Source organism: Pyrus communis, chromosome 13, assembly GCF_041283825.1.
Source record: "Pyrus communis isolate YQ-2024b chromosome 13, ASM4128382v1, whole genome shotgun sequence".
Taxonomy (NCBI): Eukaryota; Viridiplantae; Streptophyta; class Magnoliopsida; order Rosales; family Rosaceae; genus Pyrus; species Pyrus communis.
In genome coordinates this window covers 20,884,244-20,910,838 of record NC_142577.1, presented here as the reverse complement: position 1 = coordinate 20,910,838, position 26,595 = coordinate 20,884,244, and the positions used below count along the sequence as shown (strand labels likewise).

The 26,595-nt window shown below is 36.7% G+C and overlaps 4 protein-coding genes across 6 annotated transcripts; 2 read left to right on the top strand and 2 right to left on the bottom strand.

The window, feature by feature from the left end:
• The first annotated feature begins 2,548 nt into the window (after nucleotides 1-2,548).
• Nucleotides 2,549-3,382, top strand: LOC137738045 (uncharacterized). Its single transcript, XM_068477649.2, has one exon. The coding sequence runs from the start codon at nucleotides 2,682-2,684 to the stop codon at nucleotides 3,045-3,047; it is 366 nt and encodes a 121-aa protein (XP_068333750.1). The 5' UTR covers nucleotides 2,549-2,681; the 3' UTR covers nucleotides 3,048-3,382.
• Nucleotides 3,383-8,528: 5,146 nt separating this feature from the next.
• Nucleotides 8,529-11,197, bottom strand: LOC137737418 (chaperone protein dnaJ 49). 3 transcript variants are annotated; one of them, XM_088683230.1, is made up of 3 exons: nucleotides 10,958-11,197; nucleotides 9,624-10,859; nucleotides 8,529-9,318 (listed from the first exon to the last, which is right to left on the bottom strand). In XM_088683230.1, the coding sequence occupies exon 2, from the start codon at nucleotides 10,676-10,678 to the stop codon at nucleotides 9,626-9,628; it is 1,053 nt and encodes a 350-aa protein (XP_088539356.1). In that variant the 5' UTR covers nucleotides 10,679-10,859; nucleotides 10,958-11,197; the 3' UTR covers nucleotides 8,529-9,318; nucleotides 9,624-9,625. The 3 variants fall into 3 exon arrangements, with proteins under 3 accessions (XP_088539356.1, XP_068332978.2, XP_088539357.1); XM_068476877.2 differs by having other exon boundaries at nucleotides 8,529-9,039; nucleotides 10,958-11,127; XM_088683231.1 differs by lacking the exon at nucleotides 8,529-9,318 and adding an exon at nucleotides 9,325-9,511 and having other exon boundaries at nucleotides 10,958-11,094.
• A 1,222-nt stretch (nucleotides 11,198-12,419) lies between these two features.
• On the bottom strand, nucleotides 12,420-17,908 carry LOC137736183 (uncharacterized). The gene is made up of 6 exons (XM_068475507.2): nucleotides 17,776-17,908; nucleotides 13,849-14,018; nucleotides 13,476-13,519; nucleotides 13,342-13,373; nucleotides 12,970-13,270; nucleotides 12,420-12,832 (listed from the first exon to the last, which is right to left on the bottom strand). The coding sequence occupies exons 1-6, from the start codon at nucleotides 17,906-17,908 to the stop codon at nucleotides 12,493-12,495; spliced, it is 1,020 nt and encodes a 339-aa protein (XP_068331608.2). The 3' UTR covers nucleotides 12,420-12,492.
• Nucleotides 17,909-19,269: 1,361 nt separating this feature from the next.
• TCTP (translationally controlled tumor protein) lies at nucleotides 19,270-21,457 on the top strand. Its single transcript, XM_088683203.1, has 5 exons — nucleotides 19,270-19,539; nucleotides 20,271-20,344; nucleotides 20,649-20,777; nucleotides 20,854-21,011; nucleotides 21,151-21,457. Exons 1-5 carry the CDS (start codon nucleotides 19,512-19,514, stop codon nucleotides 21,266-21,268), a joined length of 507 nt encoding a protein of 168 aa, XP_088539329.1. The 5' UTR covers nucleotides 19,270-19,511; the 3' UTR covers nucleotides 21,269-21,457.
• Nucleotides 21,458-26,595: the final 5,138 nt, after the last annotated feature.

The following is a 26,595-nucleotide window of genomic DNA, read 5'->3' as shown; positions in this document are numbered from 1 at the left end:
ATCTCTATTTTTTTTGTTATACGGCATTAGATGAGATTACTTTCTACTTTCATGTTGATGTTATAGGTCGTTATTCATTTCTTTCTTTTTTTGGTCGATATTTATTTCTATCTATATCTAGAAGTTGAGATTTTATAAGAAAATGTTAATACTTGTTGTCCTTCGATATGACTTCGTTTAACAAAAAAGGGCCTACTAAGTGCCACATTGAGAAAGTAAAGTTAACCGTAACCGTAGACCTTCAAGCCAAAGACCTAACTTTGTGGTTTGCTATTTCATTCGCATTGAGAGTCGGTGCCACCTTTTCACTCGTTATGGTTGCTTTTCTGATCTACGTCTCAAATTTGTGCTTTTGTTCTCTTGTTTTCAGTTGGTGTCCCTTCTTTTAAGCCCCAATTTTTGAACCCCTATATCTCTATTCTTTCTTTTTCTCCTTCTCCACCCACCACCACCGTATCTTTGTCTCGTCTCCCTTTTTTTCATCTCTCTTGTGGCCCCCTCCTTCGCCCATTGACAAAGGCTGTTGAGAGTATGAGTTTCATAAGGAAAGAAGGAATTTTGAATATGCTTATAAATAATTGGATTGCTTCTTATATTACCAGTTGATTTTATAGTGAAAGTCCAACTTTCCTCATGATATCAGAACATATTGTCTCATATGTGAAACCCACGACCACACGTGCTCTCGTATTGTCTAAGTACTAGGTTTGAAAATTCGCCACACGTGAAGGAGTTTGTTGAGAAACCTTGCACATGCTTATATATAAATGAACTATTCTACGTATTACCAATTGATTTTATGGTAAAACTTCAACTTTCTTTTATTTCTCAACCACTACTCTCCGCTTCTCGGACCAACAGCTGCCTCCGTCAAGAATCTTGCTCGATGGTGCTTTTTGGCGCCAAGCTGCATTTAAAGTGCAAGTTGCAAGATTTGGTTGGATTATGGAAGCGTTTTTTACGCTGGTGGCTAGTTCATTTCCATTTTCCGTTCGTGCCTTTGGCTCTTCCGTTTACAGGGTTCTCTTCGGTGGTTATGGATTTTGGTCGGATGGCTGTGCGGCTGCGATGTACCGGATAGAGGTGCTCCTGCCGTGTTGCTTGCTAGATTTAGGGTTTTCTATTTTGTGGTGTTGTGGGCTGAGGCGAGCTTTACTTTTTCTGTTTATGCTTACTTTTGAGCCTTTGTAATTATCTTCTTGTTTTGGGATGTCTTGTTTGGCTTTTAATGAATGTTTTATTGACAAAAAAAGACGTGGGCAGTGTAATTGGCATTTGATTTTCCAAATATTTGATGATCCCACTGTCATTATGATGTGGTAGCCCATGCTGCTTTGAACAGTTTTTTTTTTTAAATTCAAGATTTCTTTTTGTATTTTGAACAAATTAAATTCAAATATATTAATAATAGCTGCATTTCTGCCTTTGTGGTTAGTGTTTATTTCCAAGTAGTGAAAGCCTAACGTTTGATTTACATTCGACTAGGCAAAACTCTAGTTATGTGAAATGTTATCATAGAGGCGAGTTGAAGGTCCAGCTTCAACAACATTGATATTGTCTCCAACTTGATAATTATCACATGCACAATCCGTCAGATGTGTGATGTTATCACAGGAGATCTCCATGTTATCACAAAAAACCTCGATGTTAGTTAGAATGAAATTAAGATATTTAAAGTATTACTTCTTTTTTTCTACGGCCGATGTGGAATTCAACAATGTTCGACTCCTCCATCCATAAATATCGCTTGTATAAAAAAATTTTACGTAAAACTTGCAAATCCCAAAGTTCGATGCTCTTAATTCCCATGTTCACTTCTCAGTTCCCAGCACTTTCGTTTGAATGTGACTCCAACATGGCAAGCTGTGTGCCCAATATTTGTGGTAGTGGCTGCAGCCTGCACTAAGCAGGTACCTTCCTAAGTTCCTAGTCCTCCTTCCTTAACGCGTCAATCCTCTTCTATGTCCACAAACGGACTCGGTTTGACAAAAAAACACACATATGTTTTAAACTTTTCACATTTGTCGAACACCATTTATCAGAGTCCGGCGAATAAAATCAAAATAAATCTATTTCTTTTTCTGAGAATTTCTTACCACACAGAAAAATAGTCTAAAACCATGTCCCCTTAACAACTGACCAGAAAAATATGTCCCTTGGCTTTTACGTTATTTTTTCTCTTTGTTTTGGCCAAGTTTCACTTTGACCCATACCGTTTCAAGTTTTGTGATTTTATATTGTAATTTTGGCGCCCAATAACTTAATTTAATCAAACATCTCGATAAAATTATCGTTGCAAACTAAAACTATAGTGACCAAAATAATAACTCGTTCCTTTTATTTTTCTAACAAACTAAGATTTAAAAATAATTCGGTCCTTTTCTTTCTAACCAAAGTACAAAAAGAAAGTTCCATTTGAATTTCGATTGCTGCCCTCCCTTATCATCGTCATCCACCCAAATAAATAAAAAAAAATAAAAAATTCAAATTTAGATCTCCGAATCGGAACCCAAATAGCATTCATATAATAACACATCAACTTTCTCGTTCTCCAAGCACTCCTTTCAAAAGCACTTCCTTCACGCTCCTCACCCAAACGCGTCACAGCCAACCCTATTTTAATCCCCCCACCCCACCAAACCAAAAACACAAAAGTCATACCAGAAAATACAAACACAAAAATGATAGATCAAGAGAGGCCAGCCGGAACTCCCCCTCACGGGATTCTGCTAGCTGTGGTGGTCGTGGCGGTGATCATGGTGCCGTACTTTCTAGGTGACCAAGGAGAGGCCATAACCGAAGGTATCTCCGAGCTTTTGAGCCCGTTGGGTCTTCTCCTTCTCCCCATTATTCTCCTACTCACTATTCAGTTTCTGTCATCGGACAGCGGCTCGTTCGTCTCCTCCTTGTTCTCGACCGGGGAGCCCGACACCATCCACAGAGTCAGTGGCTCGCCGGTTGGGGTTGCATTGTTTCTCGTCCTCGTCATATTCCTTCTTTACAATAGGGTTTCGATCTTTGGCGGCGGCGACGACGGGGATGATTAGTTACGGCGTAAATCCGGCCGAGTTTTAATGCTTGTATTTGTGTATTACAGTTAATTATACAGCTTAGAAGGGATTTAGGAGTATTAGTATTGGGGTACGTCCTCAAACTTCTTTTCATGTATGAATGAACCTGGCTTGGGGGTGGGGTTGAATTGTAATTAGAGGGAATAACGAGGTGACGAATGGAATTTCAGGGTGATAACATGAGGATATTTTGATCATTTAAAATAGTTGAGGGACAGTGTCGGTGCGAGGAGCGTCTTGCCTGCCATCTTCGCTCCGTACTTTATGGCCTTATTTGTTGAAATGAGTGATTTCTGCACATTCCGTTTTTACTTTATGCACTCTGGTTGAATTTTAACTTTTGATTTTTATTTAATTTGTTCAATTGCTCAATTAAAAAATCATGTTCAAAAGTGAAAAATGGTGACAGAAATTACCTCCCTTATTCATTCTTTCACTCGAGCACGTGGATGCTTTTTTTTTATTTTTAACAAATAATAATTTATATTAAAGAAGAGAGAAACGAGCTTAGCTTCACGATATGTTAGTAATAATATCGATATGTTAGTAATAATATAATTTATGTTCAAAAGTGAAAAATGGTGAACAAAAATTACCTCCCTTATTCATTCTTTCATGTGGGCACGTGGACGTTCCTTTATTTTTTTTAATTTTTTTATAACAAACAATAATTTATATTAAGGAAAAGAGAAATGAGCTTAGCTTCACAATATGCCAATAATAATGTAATTTAAATTCGTTTTTGTGAGAATTAAATCTAAAACTTCTCATTTACAAATGAAAAAGAATTTAACTAGACAGTAGTACTAAGTATCTCGCGAACACTCTTTTGATTTGATCTAATTTACTCTTAGATGCATTGGGCTCAAGATTGATAATTTTCTTTTTAAGTAATAAGTTTCATTAGTCTTGTAATTATATTTATATTTAATAAATTATCTTGTAGTTATATTTATGTTTAATAAGTTTAGTAGTGAAGAATTTGGGATGCAATCTTTGCGTATCTGTCCTGAAGAAAGTGAAGTGGGAACGTGATACAAAATTAAAAAATGGTGGAGAAAGAAGCAAACGATCCTTCCTTCTTTGTACTATATTATAATTAAGCAGATGCAGTGGACTGACATGAACATGTGCAGGGTTTGCGAGGGCCGGGTTTGGCAAATTCAACTATTATAACCTTTTTAGGTCATATTTGAGTGACGGACTTTCTAGAGACAACAGATTGATATCAAGTTAGTAATGAACGGATCACAAAATATTAGATGAGAAAGATTAGAATGTGAGATATAGACATTACAAAGGCATGTGATCGGAATTCAGACTCAAAGACCTTGAGTGGAATGAATGGTCGAACGCCGACTCTTGAACCGGCAACTGCCCACTCTTGCCCTAACGTGCGTCCGCCCCTGCTTAGAAGGATGACCCAAGCTCGTAAAGAAATTGGGTAGGGAGGTATCACAATTTCTGACATTGAACGTCTGATGAAGTTATAATGAGCAGTAGCAAGTAGCAACCAAGCATTTTCACTCAGGACTAAAATTGTGAAGATATCATATATTCCCATGCCATTTCTAACCCTTGGGCTAAAAGCTAAAAATTTTAGCCCATAAACAGCTTTTCTACTCCAACCTTTCTGACCTAAAATTTTAGCATCAGATTATTAAAGAATGAACTTAGGCTAATTTTTTTCTTAAATTAACTTTTTAAAAAAATTATGTAGACTATCGTAAATTAATTTTTTGAACATTTTAATCTAAAAATATTTAAATTTCAATAAATATGGAAAAATCACTAAATCGATACATGAAACTCATGAAACACTACGAAAGAATATGAAAATCATGATAGAGATGTATAAACACAAAATACATGAAACACACAAGACACACATAATACATGTGAAGCATATACAAAACACATAATACAGATGAATGAAGCACACACAAAACACATGTGAAACACATGGCACACACGAAACACATACCAAAATATATACAAAACACATGAAACTGAAACCTTCAATCATCTTCTATATAAACACAGGTTGAATATCAAACCATCACACAACATATTCACCAATCTTTCAACTTTCAAAGTGTTTTTGTTTCTTAAAAATCCTCAATATCTCATCAATAAGTAATAGAAGAAGGCGTAACAGGGCAATGTGGATGGCACAATACCAAGCAAGCCTTGACAATGCAGATGCAAAAAATGATCAACGCAGAAGCCGAATTTGCAAGCTCGCTTATGCAATATGAGCACCATGCTGAATCTAGCTATCGTGATTTTGTCAATGGACATTCATTTGTGCATCATGATAGAGAAGAGTGTCATGATCGAATGATGAATGATTATTTCATCGAGCGTTCGAGATATCCTGCTCAAGATTTTCGGAGGCGGTTTCGGATGAGGATAGAGCTTTTTGAAAGCATCTTGAACGTAGTTGTCAATCATGACCAGTACTTTGCAAAGAAGAAAAATATCGTAGGCTGACAAAGTCTATCACCTCATCAGAAGCTCACATCTACATTTCGAATGCCAGCTAATAGGTGCTCTGCAGACTCAATTGACAAATATTGCCGACTTGCGGAGATTACTGCTATTGAGAACCTGAAGCATTTCTGTAAGGCAATTGAAGCCATATATGGAGCCACATACCTCCATAAGCCAAATCGTGAAGATTTGAAGAGGCTTCTACGCAAGGAAGATAAAAGAGGTTTCCCTGGCATGATAGGAAGTCTCGATTGTATACATTGGGAGTGGAAGAGTTGTCATACAGTTTGGGCTGGCTAATTCAAGGGCCATCATAACAAGCCAACCATTGTGCTCAAGGCTGTGGCGTCTTACAACACATGGATTTGGCATGCATTCTTCAGCGTTCCTGGATCAAACAACGATATCAACGTTCTTTGATCTTCTCCTCTGTTCGATGATGTTGTCAATAGATGGGCACTAGAATATCATTAAAAGGTAAATGGTAATAGGTATGAGATAGGTTACTACCTAACTGATGGTATTTATCCTAATTTGTCTACATTTGTCAAAAGTTATTCTCATCCCGATAGTGCGAAGAAGAAATTATTTTCACAGAGGCAAGAGTTTTACAGGAAAGATGTGGAGAGAGCGTTCGAGATCCTACAAGCTCGATGGGCCATTATTAGAGGGGCTGCACGATTGTGGCATACTGAAGACCTCTATTCAATCATGATGACGTGCATAATTTTGCACAACATGATTGTGGAAGATGAGTACATTGAAATTGAAGAAGATTCAGAGGAAGATGTGGATGATGACCAACCAACACATGCAAGAGATATGGCAAAAGATGTAGAATATCTTGCTGCAACCACATATGAGACCCAACAGGATAGGGTCACATTGAATGAGTATATGAGACGTTTAAATAGAATTCAAACTCCTCAAGGTCATGACACACTCCGCAAGGATTTGGTTGAGCATATATGGTGCCGAGAAGGTGAACGTTGATGATGTTGGTGTATTAATGTGTTCTTGTGTTAATTTTAAGTGCGCTATGTTGTTATTTTATGTAATAATTCTAAGTGTACTATGTTAGTATTTTCTAGTAATAAATTGAAGTGTTTTCTTGTGCAAAGTCTTTTGTCTAGTACGTTTTCAAAATTATTGAATGTCGTTTGAATTATTGAAGGCATCTATTGTACATCAAAGTGTGCAATAATACGTACAATAATTATTGAAGACATCTAGATTAATAGAAACAATAATTAATAAGCCATAAATTTAATACACATGACAATTAATAAAGTACAAAAACTTAATATAAACGACAATTTATAAACCACATAAACTTAATACAATCGATAATTCATAAACTACATAAACTTAATGATATCCACCATTTTGACTTGGTGGTGGACTTGGGATATAGCCTTGAGGTGATTTATCATCTTGAAATATACTCCTTATGGCATACTTTCGCAAAATTTCCTTTTGCTTACCACGTACGAACTTCTTCATCTCTAAAGTGTATTTGTTGAAATCCTCCATTATGAAATTAATTTCGAACCTCTCTTGCTCCTTATCCCCTTCTTCCTTCATGGCCAAACGCATTCGGGTAGCTTCTTCTTGCCAAAAGCTATGGCTTTTGAACAATCTTGCAAATCCGGTAGCAATGTGTCCACTCATCAGCTCTTGGGACTTCCCTTTTTCTCTTTGCTTCCTTTTGTTTATCTCTTCCCGAGGGCCTTGTAATAGAAGAAGTTGGGGTCATTTCATTGACACCTTCATCTCCATCATTTGTCGGTGCGGCTTCACGTTGAAATAATCTTCCCCATTGTTGGTCCGCATCGGTTGTCCACCTTGGACAATCCTTGAGGATGTCCCAAGCATGATGCAACTTAAAAGGTTGATTTTTTGCTGTTACTCTTGTCTTGTAAATTGTCATTACTTTGTCACCCTATGCAAAAAATACATAAAAACAATTAGTTGAAAAATAATATTATGTACATGACAAATAAAATATCAACAAAAAAACTCACAATTTATGCGGCACTCATTCCACTAGTCATGTCAGTCACGGCTCTCTCCAAGATTCCCTTTCCTAAAGTGCATGCTTTGTTGATAGTTTTCCACCGATCGTAAACGCCACCACCTTCCCTCCCGCCACGCCATTGTAGTTTTTATGAAACTTTTCAATGATTTTATCCCACAAAACCTTTTTATTTTGATTCATGCCAACTGCACCATCTTCACTAATAGAAACTCATACCAAGCATAAAGCAACATCTTCCTCACAGGTCCAATTACGACCTCTAATATACACAAATATATAATAAAAAATAAAAAAAAGTTTGATTCTAGGTCGTTGGATCAACCAACTGCCTATTGATTCCATCCGTCAGATCAATAAAACTGTTGGAGCACCTGGGGAACGTGGCCGACAAGCCAGTCGGGCTGATAGCTCGCGCATCGCACGCGTTTGGCGAGTGAGTGAGGGGTGTGTGGCGCACAAACGCCCGGTTTCAGGCGCACCGGTGGGGCCCACACTGATTTCTATGCTAAATTTTGGGTGGAATTTGGCTTTGGTTTGGCTCTTGGCTTTTAGCCCAAACATTTAGGTTGGGTTGGGTTGAGTTTTTGGGGGCGGGGGCAGGGGCGGAGGCGGGGGCAAAGGGGAGGGGGGGGGAATGTAAAACTTTGGCTTTTAGCCCAGGGTTGGATTTGGTCTTAGAGATGTTCTTACCCATCCATAGGACACTAGTGACCTTCTGTTTTGATCCCCTGAACAGGTCCAAGGCAAGCAGACTCTTGCGCTATACATGTCACATGCATACTCGGAGGAGGAGGACTCGTCTATGCGGTACACGGAGCCAGGAGTCCGCGACAGTGAGGATTAAACTGTTCTCTAACAACTCTATGACACTGACATAAGACAATAGTGCTAAATCAAAGCAACATAGTTTCCTCCACACTCAAAAAGACGCAAGAAACGATATAAATTCTTCGAAACAACAAATAACCAACAATAAAGGCAGATGCTTAAGTTGCATGGATCGCTACTTGCATACAGACATGCTTTCTATCTGAACCAAATACAAGGAAACAGTAAACAGCAACTGCATTGTCTGATAAAAAGAATACAAAGAAAACTGTAGGGTTTTAAGGCGGAAATAATCACTATCACAAACCTATTGCTCAACTTTTCATAAACTTTCGTAACTAGTATTGACCTCACAGGTTATTTCAAGAGTTGTGTACACTGTTATTTCTAGCCAAATGATATGCCATTCGGGTGCTGAAAACCCTCGCTACCACTATCCTGGACCACATTCCTGAACAGCTGTGTGGCCAGCTAGTAATATCGGAGAGGATATGCAACCCTTGGTCACTTCCAAAGAAGTCGACAGGAGCATTTACAATATCAACCAGCTGTACTTTGAGTCCAGGTTTGACGTAGTGGCACTAAACATCCACTTCAGCCGTATAGTCTCTGCTTAATAAAAAGTGAAAATACAGAACGTCGTTAAATGGTTAACTTGAAATATGATACCAAATTACCAACCAACAAAGAAACAAGACACATGGATTCAAATTAACATATTTGGCCAGGGTTAGAAACAAGGCTGGGAAGGATCTACAGTTCTACACTAAAACGAAAGCACTCAAAGTACCCAAACACGGAAAACTGCTTTTAGTGTTTGGCACTGCAACTTACGTATTGTCCATGAATTATGCTTCTAGGGACTTAAATTTCAAAACTGCACGGTTGCTGAGAAATAAGTAGGGGTCAGTAATTTGTGCTGAAAACACACATAGCACGAAAAGGAAAGAGCAACGTTAAACTCCCGTAGAGGATCATGCAATTCACACAATAGGTCCACATGGTAAAGCTGCTTAAAAAAGATGAGGATTCAGCACCCGGATACAAGGCAACTGTTTAAGTTGATAATTCAACCAGTAGGCTGAATTCAGAAAAAGCTAAGGTTAGGACAGTGGAAGACGTGTTCTAATCAAGCAGACAATGAACAAGCAAAAGTTATAGATCTTTCTTTTTTGAAAAATAAAATATCTAACCTTCATGCTACTCCAAGGTTATTCAATTTGTCGCAGTGAGGAGTAGGTAGATTCTTCCTCCAGTGACGCCTTTGAAGCTCAACCCGACAGTAGTGTACAAGCACATTTTTGTAATCCTTGATAACGCTGTTCTCTATGTTATCTCGAGCAACACTTCCAACAGGATAACTCTCATCAAATGCTTGCGATTTAACAAAAAATTCCACTCCATATTTCTCTGTCGTCTTGGGAATCTGGTAGTTGTAATTCTTCTGCAATGAGTAGACAGGCTCCGAGAAGGGCAGATATGCTAACAACACAATTACCAAGAAAGGTAATATTTGAACAAGAAGCATGATGTTAGGTCCCCCTCCCTGAGACTCCTCCCTCTGATGGCCAGCTGGTCTACTAGTCCTATAAACACGACCTGTCCGAAACATGTCTGATTGACCAAAGAACGCCCTGAATATCTCATCAGGGTCAAAATCATCGTCAAAAAAGTCATTCCCACCTCTCCTCCTCCTCCTCATATTATTGTGCTGCTGGTTGTACTCAAATTCATCAACCAGTCCAGTCTGATCATACTGCCTCCTCGAATCTCCATCACTCAAACACTTGAAAGCCTTGCTCACTATCTTAAAAGCCTCTTCTGAACCAGGAGCCTTGTTCTTATCAGGATGAACTTTCAGTGACAATTTCCTATAAGCCTTCCTAATGTCCTCACCCGAGCAAGTCTTCTCCACGCCAAGAATTGCGTAATAGTCTTTGTTTCTCTTAATCTTCCTAACCAACTGAATATGCTCTTCGGTATAATTAACCTCCCCATTCAAACCGCGGTCCAACTTTTCCACACCGGCCCCCTTCCTAATCTCACTAGAACCCTTCTCATCAACAGAAGATGCGGAAGACCCCGAATTAATCGCCTCACACTTAACCAAAAGTGCATCAACTTGCAAATTCTGATTAAGCCGTTGTGCTATCTTAATAAATTTCAACGCACGCCCTTTGTTGCCGGAAGCAATTGCTTCTTCGGCAATTCGAACACACCTCAAAGCTTCATCCTTATTACCTTCCATTGTCAAAAACCTACTGCTGATTCAACAATTCAAAAAACCCAATGCCCAAAACTCGGTAACAAGAACAAGAGATGCTGGCATGGACGAACCAGTGTTCGAATTGGACAGATCCCAATCTCAATTCGAATCCCCAAATGGGGGTTTTCGGTTCCGATTATCCAATCGGTGAATTCAATTTGTCCTAATTTAAAGGAAATAATGCAGATTAAAGATTCTGATGCATACACATTGAAACAAAATTAAGGTCCAAATTGTTGAAATAATTACGGAGACAATTACCTGGAAAATGGATCGGAAACTCGAAAGGTGAGTGCTTGAATGCGTGTGAGAGAGAAGGTTTCCGAGTTTTGGACACGAAGGGACCAACAGCAGAGGACTCAAACAGCGAGTCTCCATTTGATCGCCACCATTGAATGGTCATCCAGCCAATTAGACCACGCCACGTCGGTACTTGGTGCAGAAGAATTTTTCCACTTATTACAAATGTTTTTTCGGTCAGAATTATTATTACAGAGGTTCAGTCGATTGTTTTCTTTCTTTTTTATTTTAATACAAGGGAGTTTTAACGAATCATTCTTAATACGGTTCATTTTTAACGTTAATGATATTTTTACTTTAAAAAGTCACTTATGGTACTATTCACCTACAATACAGTTTTGTCATTTTGGTTAAAACTCAGTTTTCAAACATTTTTCATTAATTTTCCTTTAATACAATTATATTTTACGGTCGAGCATTATATTTAATATCAATGTGATGATTATATTATACTTGTAAACATTAATTTAAAATTATTATCAATTTATAATGAGTGATACATTATGTAGTTTTGCCCATATTTCCACTATTTACCGTAAACTAAATATATAATTGTATATAAAAAAAAAAAGGTTTTAATTGCCATAGTTTTTTTTATTTTGAACAATATTTCAATCTCATTTAGATTACGAGAGCGAAATTCAAACTGTGTTGCATAGGAGAGTGTATATTGCTCCTTATCAAGGTTTTAAGAGGCGTTAGGCGCTAATAGGACAGTAGGTGCGGGTCTTGCACCTAAGCGTTTAGGCGGTGGCTTAGGCGGTTTTTTTTAATTATAATTAAATTTATTATATAACATATAAATAAAGTATATTTATACTTAAAAAAATACATAATATGGTATTGGGGTTAATTAAAAAATAAAATGACATATAAATTATAGAGTATCAGAACATATTAAAAACATGGGGAACAATCATATAACGAGTGTTCATCCAAATATTTACAAGTCTCTTATAATTTAGTGAAAAAATAAAATGCAAAATGAAACTTATTTATTTTTTTATTTTAGTGAGAGTCGCGACCCGCCAGTGCCTAGGCAGTCCTAAGTTCAATTTCTTAATTTTCAAATGCCTAAGAATTAATCAGGGTATAACAACAACTCGTATACAGATAAAATTACATTTTTACTCTCTTAAATGGTGATAAGTCAGTCTTTTGGGCTTGTGGGATAAACAGGCCGAATTCAGCGTCCATGGCGGAAGGGCATGATGTTTAGCCCTCCTTCAATATCGTTTGTATCAAAAAAAAAAAAAAAACAAAAGAAATGCATAAAACAAGCACGAAATAACAATTTACAAGGCATTCCCCCCTTCGGACCAAACCCTATTTTATTGGTTTTTGCTTCGGTTGCTTACATAAAACAAGCATGAAATAACAACTTTATAATGTATAGAAAGTTTATGCTTCTCATAGAAACAAACGATGCAGTTGCAGTAATAAGTATTAGTTATTGAAGGGGTAGCAACAAAGCCATTTTCTGCTCTGGCATCGGCTTACTGATTTACGTCGGGGAAAAAAGAAGTTAAAGAACCGGCATCTTCTGGAAACAGTCGTTGAGGTTGGACCCCGTTTCCCTGGACAAGGTGATGACCGTTGGTTGCTGATGACAGGCTAGAGTTCATGTTCACAGAAAATGGAATGGAGTCTGCAGTCTGTCCAAGTGAAGTTGTTGTATGCCCTGCCCGAAGCCAGTGCATCAAGTCATTTGATCTTCCCATGGAAGCATGCGCCGCTTGTGAAGGGAAATTGGTTGGCAGCTGCTGCATCATTGGGAAGTTGGGATGAGGGGGATCATTGCTTCCTTGATAAGCGAAACCAAATGGGGATTCATAACTGGTTTGAGCACGCACGAGACACGGAAAAGGTGCATGTAATTAAGATACAAGACGGTATTTAAGAAAAATGAAGGACAATGAACACAATGCAGTTTTCAATATGACTTGGGAGATTTGAGTATATCGAAAGCTTACCCGCCCTCAACAACTCGAGGAATCAATGGTGCATTTGGCATGCCAATATAATCAATCCCGGAACTCAAGGTTGCCGATGGATATGAAGACCAATTAGCACCGCCGGTATAGTCACCAGTTGAAAACAAATTGGTACAGCTATCACAAATTAAAGGTTCGGGTCCCCAGTCAATCCGGGAAGGATTCGAAGGAAATACCTCGCTGGGTACGGGAAGGCCAGTCCATTGATTGTAGGTATAAGGATTACCAGAAAAGACCGAATAAGGGTCGAGCAAATCCGCTTCAAGGGGTGGTTCTGAGCCTGTCGTGAAACTAGCTTTATATCAACTGATAATTTGAACTTAAGGTGAAAGCAAAAGAAGATGAACTTACTGTGACGGGTAGGCGATAACCATCCCGTTTCCCTGCAAGGTTTGAAACATACATATATAAGGCAAAGATCCAAAGAGGCACTAATCATGTTGTGAAGTTCAGTAAACTGCTTGGAGAGTCGAAACAGTGCTTACCATTCACCATGATGGAAACGGCGTAGCATGGTTCCCTGTTGCCCCTGAAACATCCACAAACGTATTTACGAACTAAGAAATATTTGTACAAAGAGCATTAAACATCCAGGTATGGTGTGCAATGGACAATGCTACTCACGAAATGGATGAAATTTACAGTCTAACAATATAAATTGGTTTTATCTATTTACAGATTTATAAACTACGCGCATTAGTTATCGCATCTTGTTCTGCAGGGGTGTGCACATCGTATTGTATCTTGGCTCGTACTCGCGATTCACTCAAATTTTACAACTTCTGTGAAGCTTGTTTGATTTGAAAGAAGAGAAAAAAAAAAAAAAACAATATTGATAAATGCTGTGATTACTTTTACCATGTCAAGGAACTCTATAGGACTGTCCTCATAATCCATCTCGTCCTCAGATAGGTCGAGCTCACGGTCAGGGCTACGAGATACATAGTACCTCCATTCGCCATTCTCAATTTCGCGACAATTAGGGCATTCCATGACACCCTTTACATTGAATGCAGAACCAATGCAATCTGAAGAGAAAAGCCATAAACCAGCATATGAATGGTAAGCATAAACCAGCACACTACATTTAGACCAAAAGCCATTTGAAATAGCTCCAACCAAGTTTAGTGAGAAAACCAACAACTATTAATTAACTCAATTTAAACACCCTTGAGTTCTAAGGTTTACATCAATGCTTTTGAAACAGCCGATTCTCGAACAACTTAGGCACACAGAATCGCAAAGCAAATTTCGGACAACCCGATTTTTCGAAATCCTCCAGTGTTTTCCTGATCCACATTTAAACAACACAGATAGCCTTGTTTTTCATGAACACACATTCAGGACATTGACTATTGAACTCGTAGTGTCGGTAGTTCCAGCATCAACACACATTCAGGAAATAACAAAACAATAATTGTGAACAAATATTAATTCCATAAGGAAAAATTAGTATCTGGTCCCTAATTACTAATGTTCATTGATTGATCAGTTCCCTAACATTAATGTATTAATTAATTTATATGTCAGTTACATAATTTTTTTGAAATAAAAATTAGTAATTGATTTAGGATCTTTGTGACATCCCGTTCCGAAGATATCAAAACGTACGTGTGAAAAGACACTTTTACCCCTACTTCGTTCTTTTTTCGTTATTGGTTGTTTTGTGTGATGTTGGCATGTGTTGGGCCACACACACACACACTCTCACTCTCACTATCTCTCTGTCCCTTTCCCTATCTCTCTCCCGTGAACCCCATTCCTTCCTCTTCCTTCGAACACGTACGGACACACACACAAACATACTAAACACCCACAGATCGAGGGAACCAAGACCACGGTCAAGCTCGTGAGGTTGAGGGGAGTGCAGCTGTACCATTTTCAGGTAAGATTATCACTGTTTTCACGTTGATTTCACAAGGTCCGATTTGGGGTACTATTCATGCAAACGCATTTTCTCACGTTTTAAGGGAAATGGAGCTCGTAGGTAGCTTGGTGTGGTCCCAAGGAGTCTCGGAGTAGTTCGTTTGAAGAATTTGGACGTCAGGATCGCCTTATTCGAAGTTGGCCGGATTTGGAGTTTGGGGACAGGTAAGATCTCGTAGTTTTTGGCTCTTAAAAGTTGTATGGTTGTGTTCTCCTAGTTTTAGGCGTCATTTTGGTGCAAAAATCACGAAAAATGGTTGAAAAACGAGAGAGAAATCGAAGTTAGAAGTTTTTCCAGTTTTCTGGCGCCGGAGGTTCGCCGGAGAAGGCGACGGAATATTCCGTCAAGTCTGACGGAATATTCCTGACGCCGTTAACGGAATCTGTCAAAACTGACAGAATATTCCTTACGGCGTCAGTTGACGCCGTCAGCGTGCCAGGCACGTGCCTGCGCGTGGCCGGCGCATGGGGGTGCGTGCGGCGGTGGAAAATTTTTCTAAAAATTTGGGTGTGATCCTGAGGTTGTGTAGAGCACGTTGGTATATTCATTTGTCCAATTTGAGCAATGTATGAGAAGTTATTACGAGAAGTTGGTTATGTGCTTTAAAATTAACGTTTTTATAGTTGTTTCGCATATAGGTGATACGTATCCCGAGGACGAGCGTGGTCACTCGAGGCAGGGAGGCTACGACCCTTCCACATACCAGTGAGTGGGCTTTTGGTTTTCCGTATATACCTATATACTATATTTTTCCCAGAAATTGATTAAATGGTTATCAGTTACATGCCATGCATTACATTATCGTTATTCATGCATTGTTGGTTACGTTAGTAGTTGTATATATATATACATATGCATATTGGGTGCTGTGGACGCACAGGTAAGTGTCAGGTAAGTGTTATTCATGTTTATATTTTAGTAGTGGTTTGAGATGCTCAGAGAGCTCATAACCTGCACCCCCAGTGTTAGTGCTCCCGCCCAGAGTAGGGCACAGTCCTTCACGTGATGTTCACCTCCCGCACCACACGCTCAGCTTGGATCCAAGTTAGGTGCACAATCCTGTCGTACAGACCACATTAGGTGGTTCCGACTCCTAGGTAAGCCGCGATTATTCGCACAGCCTTCACGTGATCGTAGCACTAGAGCGTATATATATGTATTACACCCAGGCCTGTCGTACAGACCACTTTAGGTGGTTCCGACTCGTGGGCAGGTTCAGTTATTGAGTTTGAGATTTGAGCTCTACATGCAGCCGTACAGGTCACGTTAGGTGACTCCGGCTGCCAGATTATATGTTATTGTTATGATTTATACCTGAGCACTTGCATTTCATTCTGAGATTTTGACATGGCATATTCTTGAGCATGATTGGCATATCTATATACTTACGTATATATGTTTATTTTCTGGGAAGTATACAGGTTTTACGGCGAGGGGTTAGAATGTATTTTCTAAATGGTTTTCGAAAAGCTTTGTTTTTGCCCACTCACGCTTTTGTTTTGCGTCCCTCCAGGTTCTAGTTGCTTAGCAGTTTCGGTGGTTTCCCAGAGGGCTTTCCCGGCATTTCTGACATACGCTCACCAGCGTAGGGTCACCTTCGAGTGTACTATTGTCGAATCATTTTCTTTGGACTGCTGTAGACTTAATGCTCTGAACTTAGCATCTCACTTACGCTAGCACTTGTTCTTAGTACTTTGTATGCTAGTTTTTAATTATTCGTGCTTTTTATATTACTATCTTATTAGCTTCCGCACGTGCACATGGTTACGTCACCTCCGTGTGACGGCCAGCACGCCCTGATCTCGGTCGGGGTGTGTCAATCTTAATGCTCACACCCTTGTTAAACTCCTAATTAATTTTCAATTCAAAACATTTCCCCAAAAAAAAAAAAAAAGGATAAGTTTGTACCCATTAATTTTTTATAAAATGATTTTCAAATTTTTAATCTTAAATGTGCCCATTCTTAAATACACAGATTTATTACATGTAAAATGTATCATTTTTTAATATAAAATGTACGCATTTTTATATAAAATTCATTCATTGATTAAAGAATGTATCCATTCAAGTTTAATGGAAGAAATTTAATAATGTTATTAAGCCTTTATTTATTTATTTATTTATTTTTTTATTTTTATTTTTATTTTTATTTTTTTGTGTTTTTGAAAAATGTACTCATGTTTTGGTACAATAATTTTTTGGTTAGTTTTGATGAACATACCCATGCTTATATACACACACACACACACACAATATATATTAGAGAGTATAATTTATTCTTTAATATTTTTAATCTCATACATTATGAATTTTAATTAAAATCTCATTCATATAAAACAACCACAAATTTCAGTTTTTAATTTTAAAATATAATAATCCAAATAGAAATACATTATTACATTAATGTCAGGGATTTGGATCAAAAATTGAAAACCACCAAAGTTTCAATAAAATAACATTAGTAGTTAGGGACCGCATCTAATGTCTCCCACTCCATAGTTATATTTACATACACAAGTATATGTGTGTGTGTGTATATAGCAAATCCCAAAAACTGGAATTTTTAACATGTTGTGCTGACCGCTAAAAGAGGAGTGTCAAAATCGATATCCTATAAATATACAAAGGATACACATACACAACATTAGGAAAATTTTTAGTTAAATAAAAAAAAATTGTTCAAAAGTAAAGGAAATTAAATTAAAGAAAATGATTTTTTTTTTTTGGTCACGCTTTTTTCTCATTTGACACATCACGGTTATTTTTGTTCATTGATTCTTCTTCAAACTCAGCTCGATTGAAATGTCAGAAATAAACTGGGTGTGCATGCGAAAAAAATGGTATAAAAATTAGCTCACCGAGGTGAAACAAGTGAGAGCACTGAAGCTTGACGATAGTGCGGCCACAGTTGTCAGAGACTCCCTCCATGCAGATGGAACATTTCACGGCTGTGGCATCGTCGGATGACAAAACGGACGACGGAGAATCCATTTGCGCTCTTCAAGCACACGAGAAACGGCAGGGAGAAATAGTGTAAAGAGGAGCAAAGAAGCAGAGATGAGCAAAAAGACAGAGATATTTATACGGCCAGAGTACCAAAGTTGAACAAATTTGGGTTTCTCCCGCGTCTGTATATGGTAACTTGTTTTATCAGAGTGGCAGGTGTATCAATGCAAATTAAAAGAGGGTTTGGTTTCCCTGTGGTTGAGTCTATGAGGGTCGTTGAGGCGGTGGAATAGGCGGCTGACACGTGGAGGGGTTTTTGATATGTCGGATGGTGATTGGCTGGTTGATGTTTGGATTTGTAGGCTTGGTGATGTTTGAACATTTTTAAGTTGTATTGATGATGAGTGGGCCAAGGATAATCTGACGGTTGTGATTCAATCTTCGATGTGCTCTAGAAAATACATTGAATTTTTATTTAAAAAATTATGCGTACATGTGAGCGTTACGGTAGTGTAATGCGTTCCACGTAATTGTTATCAGAGTCATAATATTAAATGCGGGAGGATATTATTCGCTTAACAATTGACGTCTGTCTGTCAATACGTGAACAATGTATTGGCTTTATTTGCATCCTCGTGAAATTTGTGTGACAATCAAAGTCATATAATGTAATTTCCTTGTTTGCCTTGCGCAATTGAAAAAGGATAAGAAATTTGGTTGTAAAAATTTTTAAATTGTAATCGCGGTCGGTTTTTGTTGTTGATACTCAATTTCAACAAAGGTTCGATTAAATGACTTGAATAACCTCAAAAGGAACAACGAAGAACATGTGACGATTTTGACCAAACCAAAAATTACATGCATACATATGGGTGGAAAGTTAAGCAAATCTTAATAATTGAGCAACTGAGTACTTAAGGCTGAATTAACTCTAACAATGAAGTAATTAAGGATAAAAGAAAAATATAAGGACAAACATGATATATTTAGGAAATGGTTGAGAAACCCTGTATATAGATAAATGTGCAAACTATTCCACCAAAAACAATAAAAAGATTATTGTTCAAATTAGTAGATAACTTCCTTTAACAAAAAAAAAAAAAAGTAAATAATGTCCTAATTAAATTTGAATTAATTGCTTTGACAAAAAAAAAAGGGAATTGTAATTGACACTCCAAAAATCTCATTCTACACTCCAAATTTTCTATATTTGGAAAGAAAAATACACTTGTGAGGAGTGTAGAATGAGATTTTTGAAGTACCAATAACAATTTCTAAAAAAATTGAATTAATTGGGCCCGGTTTTATTACAATTCAACAGGCCTATTTACGGCCCAAATTAAAGTCCAGAAACTCCTAACAAAGCTAGAACTAGTCCGACCCAATCATCCAAAAATCCTCGTTCTACTCGGACTTGGAAACGAATATCCCCAATGGCTTAGAAGAAATTGTACAGAAAAGCGAGTACATTCCCGTAATTTCACAGTTGCCCACGATCCTGCCATTCCGTGTTCTTCCCAAACCCTCGCCTCGCCTATATATATCGGTTACCAGGGCGTTCTCAAACCCTCTCATTCCTTTACTGCGCCGCTCTCTGCCCTCCTCTCAAATCCTAATCTTTGTTGTTGGAGCGATCCGAGCCGCAATTATGTTGGTTTACCAAGACCTCCTCACCGGTACAAGTTTTTTCCCTAATCTTGTCCTGCTTATGTTCAAATTAGGGTTTTGGGTTTTGTTTTTCTTTTTTTCGGTTCCAAAATTAGAGTTTCGATTCGTTAGTTCTAATCTGTATGAAAAAAATACGAAGTTGGATCTCTGTTTAATCTCCAAATTTTAGGTTATGGTACGGATCTTGCTCCAATTTGTTGCTTTCCCGTCGTGTAAATTGTTTTACAAATCCTTCGATTTATTGCTGCGCTAATTGTTTTGATTTATTTAGTGGTGATTGTGTGCATGTAATTTGTTTGTGGGTGCTTTTGCATGTTGTTTATAATTTATGAAGCTTCGGTGATTTATGGTTTTCGAACTCTTTCGGTATATATTTTATGTAATTGGGTACTGGTACGCATGTTAATTATATTGTGCGAAGCTTTTGAATTTTAAGTTAGACTTGCTAATTTATAATTTTGATATGTTGTTGGGATAGTCGTGTAATTAGAAAATATTGGGATTGGATATATCTTTGGATATGGTGGATATTGTGACGCAATTTTTGAACTTATTGTGTAAACTACTTGAACAGTTGAACTTAGTAAAGTTTATAGATTTGTTTATGATGTCTGCTGGATCTGTTTTTATTTATTTATTTATTTTAATTTTAAATATGATGTTCTTGGTTTCTTTAACTAATTTATTTAGTTAAATTTCTTTTATCAAGTTGTTGACCAAATTCATGCTTCTATTTTAGGCGATGAGCTTCTCTCGGACTCGTTTCCATACAGGGAAATCCACAATGGAGTGCTCTGGGAAGTTGATGGCAAGGTGAGTTGGTTGATTCTTTAGTTTTTTTTATTTTCGTTCCCCACTTGTTGAACTGTCTTTGTAATTTTATTGTAAGTTTAACCACTCGTTAGAAATATTTAGCTTTGTTTGCAATGTAATTTGAAAGTTGAATGTAGAAGTTTAAGCTTTTTTTCCTGCGGGGTGTCGTCAAGGTGGTTGTTATTGAACTTTGTGGTTATAGGTTTATTCTGATACGGATCACTTGTATAAGGTTAATATGTTGATTGTTATGAATTGCGTAGTTGATTAACTGTAAGTTGTTTGAATGATTTTTGGTTTGCAGTGGGTTGTTCAAGGAGCTGTTGATGTAGACATTGGTGCAAATCCATCTGCTGAAGGTGGAGGTGAGGATGAGGGTGTTGATGATCAAGCCGTCAAGGTTGTTGACATTGTTGACACATTTAGACTTCAGGTATGTGCTTACTGTACTGTTGCTCTCCAAGGTTCGTTGTGAGTAGAAATTGATGGTTATTTTCTGATGCTTGCAGGAGCAACCTCCATACGACAAGAAGCAGTTTGTCACATGGGTGAAGAGGTATATCAAACTGTTGACACCCAAGTTGGAGGGGGAGAGCCAAGAGGTGTTCAAGAAGAACATTGAGGCAGCAACCAAGTTTCTGATCGGGAAGCTCAGCGACCTCCAATTGTAAGTTTTGTTGATATTGCGCCCATGGTGATTGATTGTTCTGTAATCATAATCTGATGTCGTGATCCTATCAGTTGGGGGTTCACTCGTTTCTATGTTACTTAAATGATATTAACATTGAATCGGCTGTTGTTTGCAGCTTTGTTGGGGAGAGCATGCATGATGATGGCGTTTTGGTCTTTGCCTACTACAAGGACGGCGCGACCGACCCAACATTTATCTACTTTGCTCATGGTTTGAAGGAGGTCAAGTGCTAAGCAATTGGCAGAGAAAGTTCAGAATGCATGTTGTAATCCTAGTCTATATTATTGCTTTCTTTACTTTCTATGTTTAAAATTGGGGGATGAAGTCTATTTTTGTGCTTTGTTTTGTTAGAATATTGCGCGTTTGTTGACTCGGCTTTTTGCCTATCTTGGTTTTAATGGTCTTTCGACTTGGATTTCTTATTTATGTGGTTCTAAATTTTGATTGAGAAATAACATTGTGTTCTACATTTTCTTCACGCTTTTTCCGGAGGTCTGGAGAGAGCTGCAATCAATAGGATTTTCCTAATCCTCCATTCCCGAAAGGAAGAATGCGAAATTCTTTTTTTTTTTCTTTTTTTCGCAGGAAGGTAAGAAGTTTGCTCGGTTAATAAATGAGTACTGAGCTTGTTTGTCCTTGTCAAACCTTTGCGATTTCACTGTGATTTGAATGCCTCCGGTGGTTTGGAATATTCCGAGGATAATCGGTCCTTGTTTACAAATATACGCTGACGGTCCTTGTTTACGAATATACCATCTGACTTTGGACAGAGAAACTCTAGCATTACGGTTAATAATATTCATCTCCATCAGGAATTTATAGATTTTATGTTCGATTCTCATAGAAAATTCTCATTATTGTTGCTTAGTGATATTTTTATTTACTTGTGAGTAAATAAATCTTAAGTTTGAATGTCGTAAATGATAAGTTCGTAATCAATTTATTCTCTCCACCCTCTTTTAAGTGTAAATACTAAATATGAATGATCAGTCGCGCACACGAATGTGAGGGTTTAGGGTTAAAGGTCTTAAGCTCAACTTGCTCCTCCCTATCACCGCTTATACAAAAAGAAATCAAATAAAAATAACAAGAAAATGTATTTTCCTGCTCAGCTTTCTGTAGGTAGCAACTCGAGACTTCAAATCAAAAGTGTTAGCTGAAGTCGATTTCTGAACTTATGGAACACACTCACGCATTTAGGATATCTTTCAACCACATTTTAAATGTGGGATTCAGCTTTCAAGGCTACAAAATATAGATTGTTTGAGAACATCCGTTCGGATACTGAATTAGATGCTCAATGGGTATGTGTAGTGGTGGATTTAAGATTCGAATATTAAGGGATCACAATGTTAAAGGTTCAAGTTTTTTAAGATAGAAAAGAATGTGGAGCGTGCAAAAAAAAAAAAAAAAAAAAAAATTCAGTTTATTTACTAAGGAATTTCTTCGAACACTTGATAAGCTTGTTGTTGTTAGCCGAACAAAAAACAATCTTATGAGTATTCTTGAGAGAATTTGAAGAGTGTTGTTGACGCAACATGCGGGAGGCATTTCGTCAAACATTTGGTTTGCACAAAAAAAAAACTCGTACCATACATTTAGAGGATCCTTGGAAGACCTTCACATGTATGTTTCTCGGACTCCGACTAGTCTTAAGACGACCTAAGTCCCAATATGCATTTGCCACTGGATACGTGAGACCATCTTCATGTTTGGTAAAACCAGTTGTGGGATTTATGAAACCTGCTACATATCAAAGCCATGAAGGAGGAAGCTCAAACCCCTTGGACACCCTAGATTTTGTGGAAAAATGAGCTTGGGAACGATATATTGTTGTATTTTCATGTTTGGGAAATTATTTTTTGATGCACGAGAAAATAGAGAAAAAGTGCAATTATCCATCAACTTGATTTTTATTTTGAAAAACTAAAAAAACATTAAAAAAGAAGTGACATTTGCTGATGATGGCTTGCTTTTTATTTACAACACTTAATTCACCTGTAATGTAGTTGAATTATTTATTTATAAAATTATATATATATATATATATCACCTTCCTTATTGTTATATTAGAGAGGGGTCTACAGGAGCCAAAATTACGAAATTTGATTACCAAAACAAAGGACGGTGGGGGAGCTAATTAGCCTAATTTAATGTGGAAATTAATTAATGTTTAATTAAACTTTAATTGAAATGAAAAGACTCCATCTGATCTCAACCTAATCACATGCTTTAAGTTAAAGCAATCGTTGTTACCCCAAAAAAAAAGTGTACCAGAAGGATGATAGGTTGAGATATATATAAACGGTGATAGGGATCAGTTTAGAGAAAAATTAGATGAAACTAATTAAATTCAATGTTAAATGATGTGTCATATTTTAGGTTAGATTATTATTATGGTGGTCTAGATGTAGCGAAAATGCGGGTCTATGTATAATCTCTAAATATAGAGATTCGGATCCCATTAGCATGTATGACTGTAGACCCAATTTACCAGAAAAATTAAATAAAGATCAAAAGTAAAGAATGAGATTTTTTTTTTTTTTGAACAAATGAGATTATTTACAGTAAGAGATGGGAGGTGGGCGAGTTAAGCCTCGCAATGTGCTAGTAATGATGTGATTTAAATCCGTCCTTAGTGAGAATCGAACTTAAGACCTCTCACTTATAAATAAATTTAAAAAAATCACTAAATTATAGTATTAAATGACCAAAAGTGTGTTACAAGTAAAAATTAGGAATTAGATATCAAATCAATCGATTCATTCCTACGTTAATTAAAGTATATATGGGCTTCCAAAAAAAACAAAAATTAAAGTATATATGGAGCCAAAAGTGTGTTTGATGATGTATATGTTTCGTGGCCTTTTCGATTCCAAGAGGGAGGACGATAAAGTATTTCGATTATGTTATTGCGTACAGAACAATCTCATGTATTACTCATTAATTAATGGATGTCTTACTCTTCTGATTTATATAGTAATTATATAAAGTTTATATTTATCCGGTCTAGTATATCGTATTCGTATTGAAATACATATTTTTACCAATGAGTCTTTAATACAGTAGTAGTTGTCTTTACTTGATTAGAGGAGGTCGCATGTCGAACTTACAAGAATATGAAAAAGATACATATCTAGAGTAAGTTTGATACCTAATTGTTTTGTTCTGACAATGTTTGTGAAGATCTTGAGTGAGTTAACCCCCATCAAAAGATTAAGAAATCTTACAAGGGTGCTTAGAAAACTAGTTTACACCTAGTCAATAAGCTTTAGATTGAAACTTCAGCTTTCTTAACAGTATTAGTGACTCGTGTCCCACATCACCCAAATATATCCACATTCTCATTGAAGTTGGTTATTGTATTACCACCCCCGACTCCCGATTCCTTGAAAATGCGAAATTGAATTTCTAATTTGGTGTAGACCTTACTTCTCTTTTGATTCCTCTATAGTTAACGAATACATGAATTATCCATAATCAAGTCCAATTCCTTAACAAGTCATGGATTTTTTTTCATATTAAAAAGAAATTTCTTTATAAATTGTCAAAAATTTACATAAGATAAACATGTCAAGGTAGAGCAAACCAAGAGGCTACACATGCCAAATACAATACAATTACTTAAACACAATGGATCTAAATCCAACCAATAGGAAAGAAATTCACGATAACTACACATTGCAAGTAGGAGAACTATCATAAATGCACCAAAAGGGGAAACCCGCAGCATCATATGGTGCAATCGTTGACAAAGAAGCTATATTATGAGTCACCTGCAATCAATGTTGAGCTTTCCCCTCATAGTTCTTTGCCTAGTGTACAAACCAAAACTGGTGTTACAAAGAACTCACCTTGACAAAACGAGAAAACAACTACAACCATAACCACAAAGACTCCTCAATAAAGTGAGAGTGCGACTACAATTACGAATGATTTCCTTAATAGAGTGAGAAAACAATCACTCAATAAAGTAGGAGTGCAACTATAACCACGAATGCTTTCCTTAATAGAGTGAGAAAACGATGACTACTAAACACACAAGAAGGAAAAGCGAAGAGATGATGGATGCTTAGATTTGTGTGGAAAAGTGAACAATTTTCCTCATTAATTTTATGTTGAGTTCATATTGTATATGTCATGGACACCTCCGTAAAATAGCAAAGTAGACATATAAAAACATAAAGTTAGGGCCCATATGATAACCTTTTTTTTTAATTTTTTTTGCTTTTTCGGTTTGCTTTTTTTTTTTTTTGAAAATTAAAATTTGTTTGATAATTACTTTCAGTTTTCAAAATAATGAAAATTGAAAACAAGGCTAATGTGACTTTCAGTTTTTGGTTTTCATTATTTAATTTTTTTTTAAACTGAAAATTAACAGAAGACTTAAAGTAGTTACTCAATAAAATCAATTTTCAATTAAAAAAACAAAAATGAAAAATTGAAAACGAACTGCTTATCAACTGAACACTTAGAAAAGCAAGGTTTTTTAAGAATTATTAATTTTTATCTCAAAAGGTCCACCTAGAAAGCTACAGGGTTCGTTTTTATGTGTATCTTTGCTGTCATCATCTTTATCACTAGTATGAATGATTATACAAACCCATAATTAATCATACAAATTACGTGGGGCTATCCTTCGTGGGTATCATCGACAAAAAAATAGGTTTGATGAGCGTAAATGCATAAATATGAAATGTTTAATTAGGTGAGCTTTTTTTTTATTATTTTTTTTATTTTTATTTTATATGAAAGTTAGGTAAGTTTAACATCTCAAATCTTGAATCATTGAGTGTTTGCCCGGTTGTATTTTGGGTGACGCTTGTAATTGCTTTGATCTGCACCAATAGTATCTCAAGATTCAAGAACCTTTTTTTTTTTTTTTTTTTACAATTTATTCTATTCTAAATCACTCTAGTTAAGTGTAAAGCGAATAAACACATTGTCCAACCAAAAAGACATGAATAAATTTCTTTCATATTGTTCGTGATCAGCGTCAATGCCTCCATGAGACGAACTTAGGATTAAAAAACATTTTTTTTGGTCAAACGTACATACTAGTAGCAACAACAAAATATGAGAGGGAAGTCATGGAGGAGTGATATGCTAAGGAAAATTTTTTTTGGGTAATTTTTGAGGAATGATTTAAGTAATATTTAGATAATGAAAATCTTTTTCGTAAGGATTCCAGACATCCTTCAATTATATTTATTCATCGTATATCGTGTGGTCAGACATCATGGTAAATTTTTTTGTTTAAAATTAAATATAAACAATACCTGACGAAAACTGACCGTACAATATACGGTGAACCAATGTGATTAAAGAATTATCAGAATTCTCACAAAGAAAATCCGAAAAAGATCCTCGTTCAATGTAAAATAACATAAAGAAATAACAATGTACAAACTTTCATGTGTTCATCGTTTTCGGTGGAGGGTGCAAATCTCTAATTAAACCGACCCGCACTACGACTTATTGTGTTGCCGGCTGCCATAGTGCCAAGCCTGCAACTGTGTGTAGATACATGTATTTTAGTATTACCAAATTTAGCACATTG

What these genes read in the sequence shown, in the direction of transcription:
- LOC137737418 (XM_088683230.1), bottom strand. Translation starts at nt 10,678, where the DNA reads ATGGAAGGTAATAAGGATGAAGCTTTGAGGTGTGTTCGAATTGCCGAA.
- LOC137738045 (XM_068477649.2), top strand. Translation starts at nt 2,682, where the DNA reads ATGATAGATCAAGAGAGGCCAGCCGGAACTCCCCCTCACGGGATTCTG.
- TCTP (XM_088683203.1), top strand. Translation starts at nt 19,512, where the DNA reads ATGTTGGTTTACCAAGACCTCCTCACCG. An exon ending in TCTGGGAAGTTGATGGCAAG is followed by an intron (nt 20,345 to 20,648) that starts GTGAGTTGGTTG and finishes TTTGGTTTGCAG; the next exon opens with TGGGTTGTTCAAGGAGCTGT. An exon ending in TTGACACATTTAGACTTCAG is followed by an intron (nt 20,778 to 20,853) that starts GTATGTGCTTAC and finishes TGATGCTTGCAG; the next exon opens with GAGCAACCTCCATACGACAA.
- LOC137736183 (XM_068475507.2), bottom strand. Translation starts at nt 17,908, where the DNA reads ATGGATTCTCCGTCGTCCGTTTTGTCATCCGACGATGCCACAGCCGTG. An exon ending in CGTTTCCATCATGGTGAATG is followed by an intron (nt 13,374 to 13,475) that starts GTAAGCACTGTT and finishes CAAACCTTGCAG; the next exon opens with GGAAACGGGATGGTTATCGC. An exon ending in CCTCGAGTTGTTGAGGGCGG is followed by an intron (nt 12,833 to 12,969) that starts GTAAGCTTTCGA and finishes TGCTCAAACCAG; the next exon opens with TTATGAATCCCCATTTGGTT.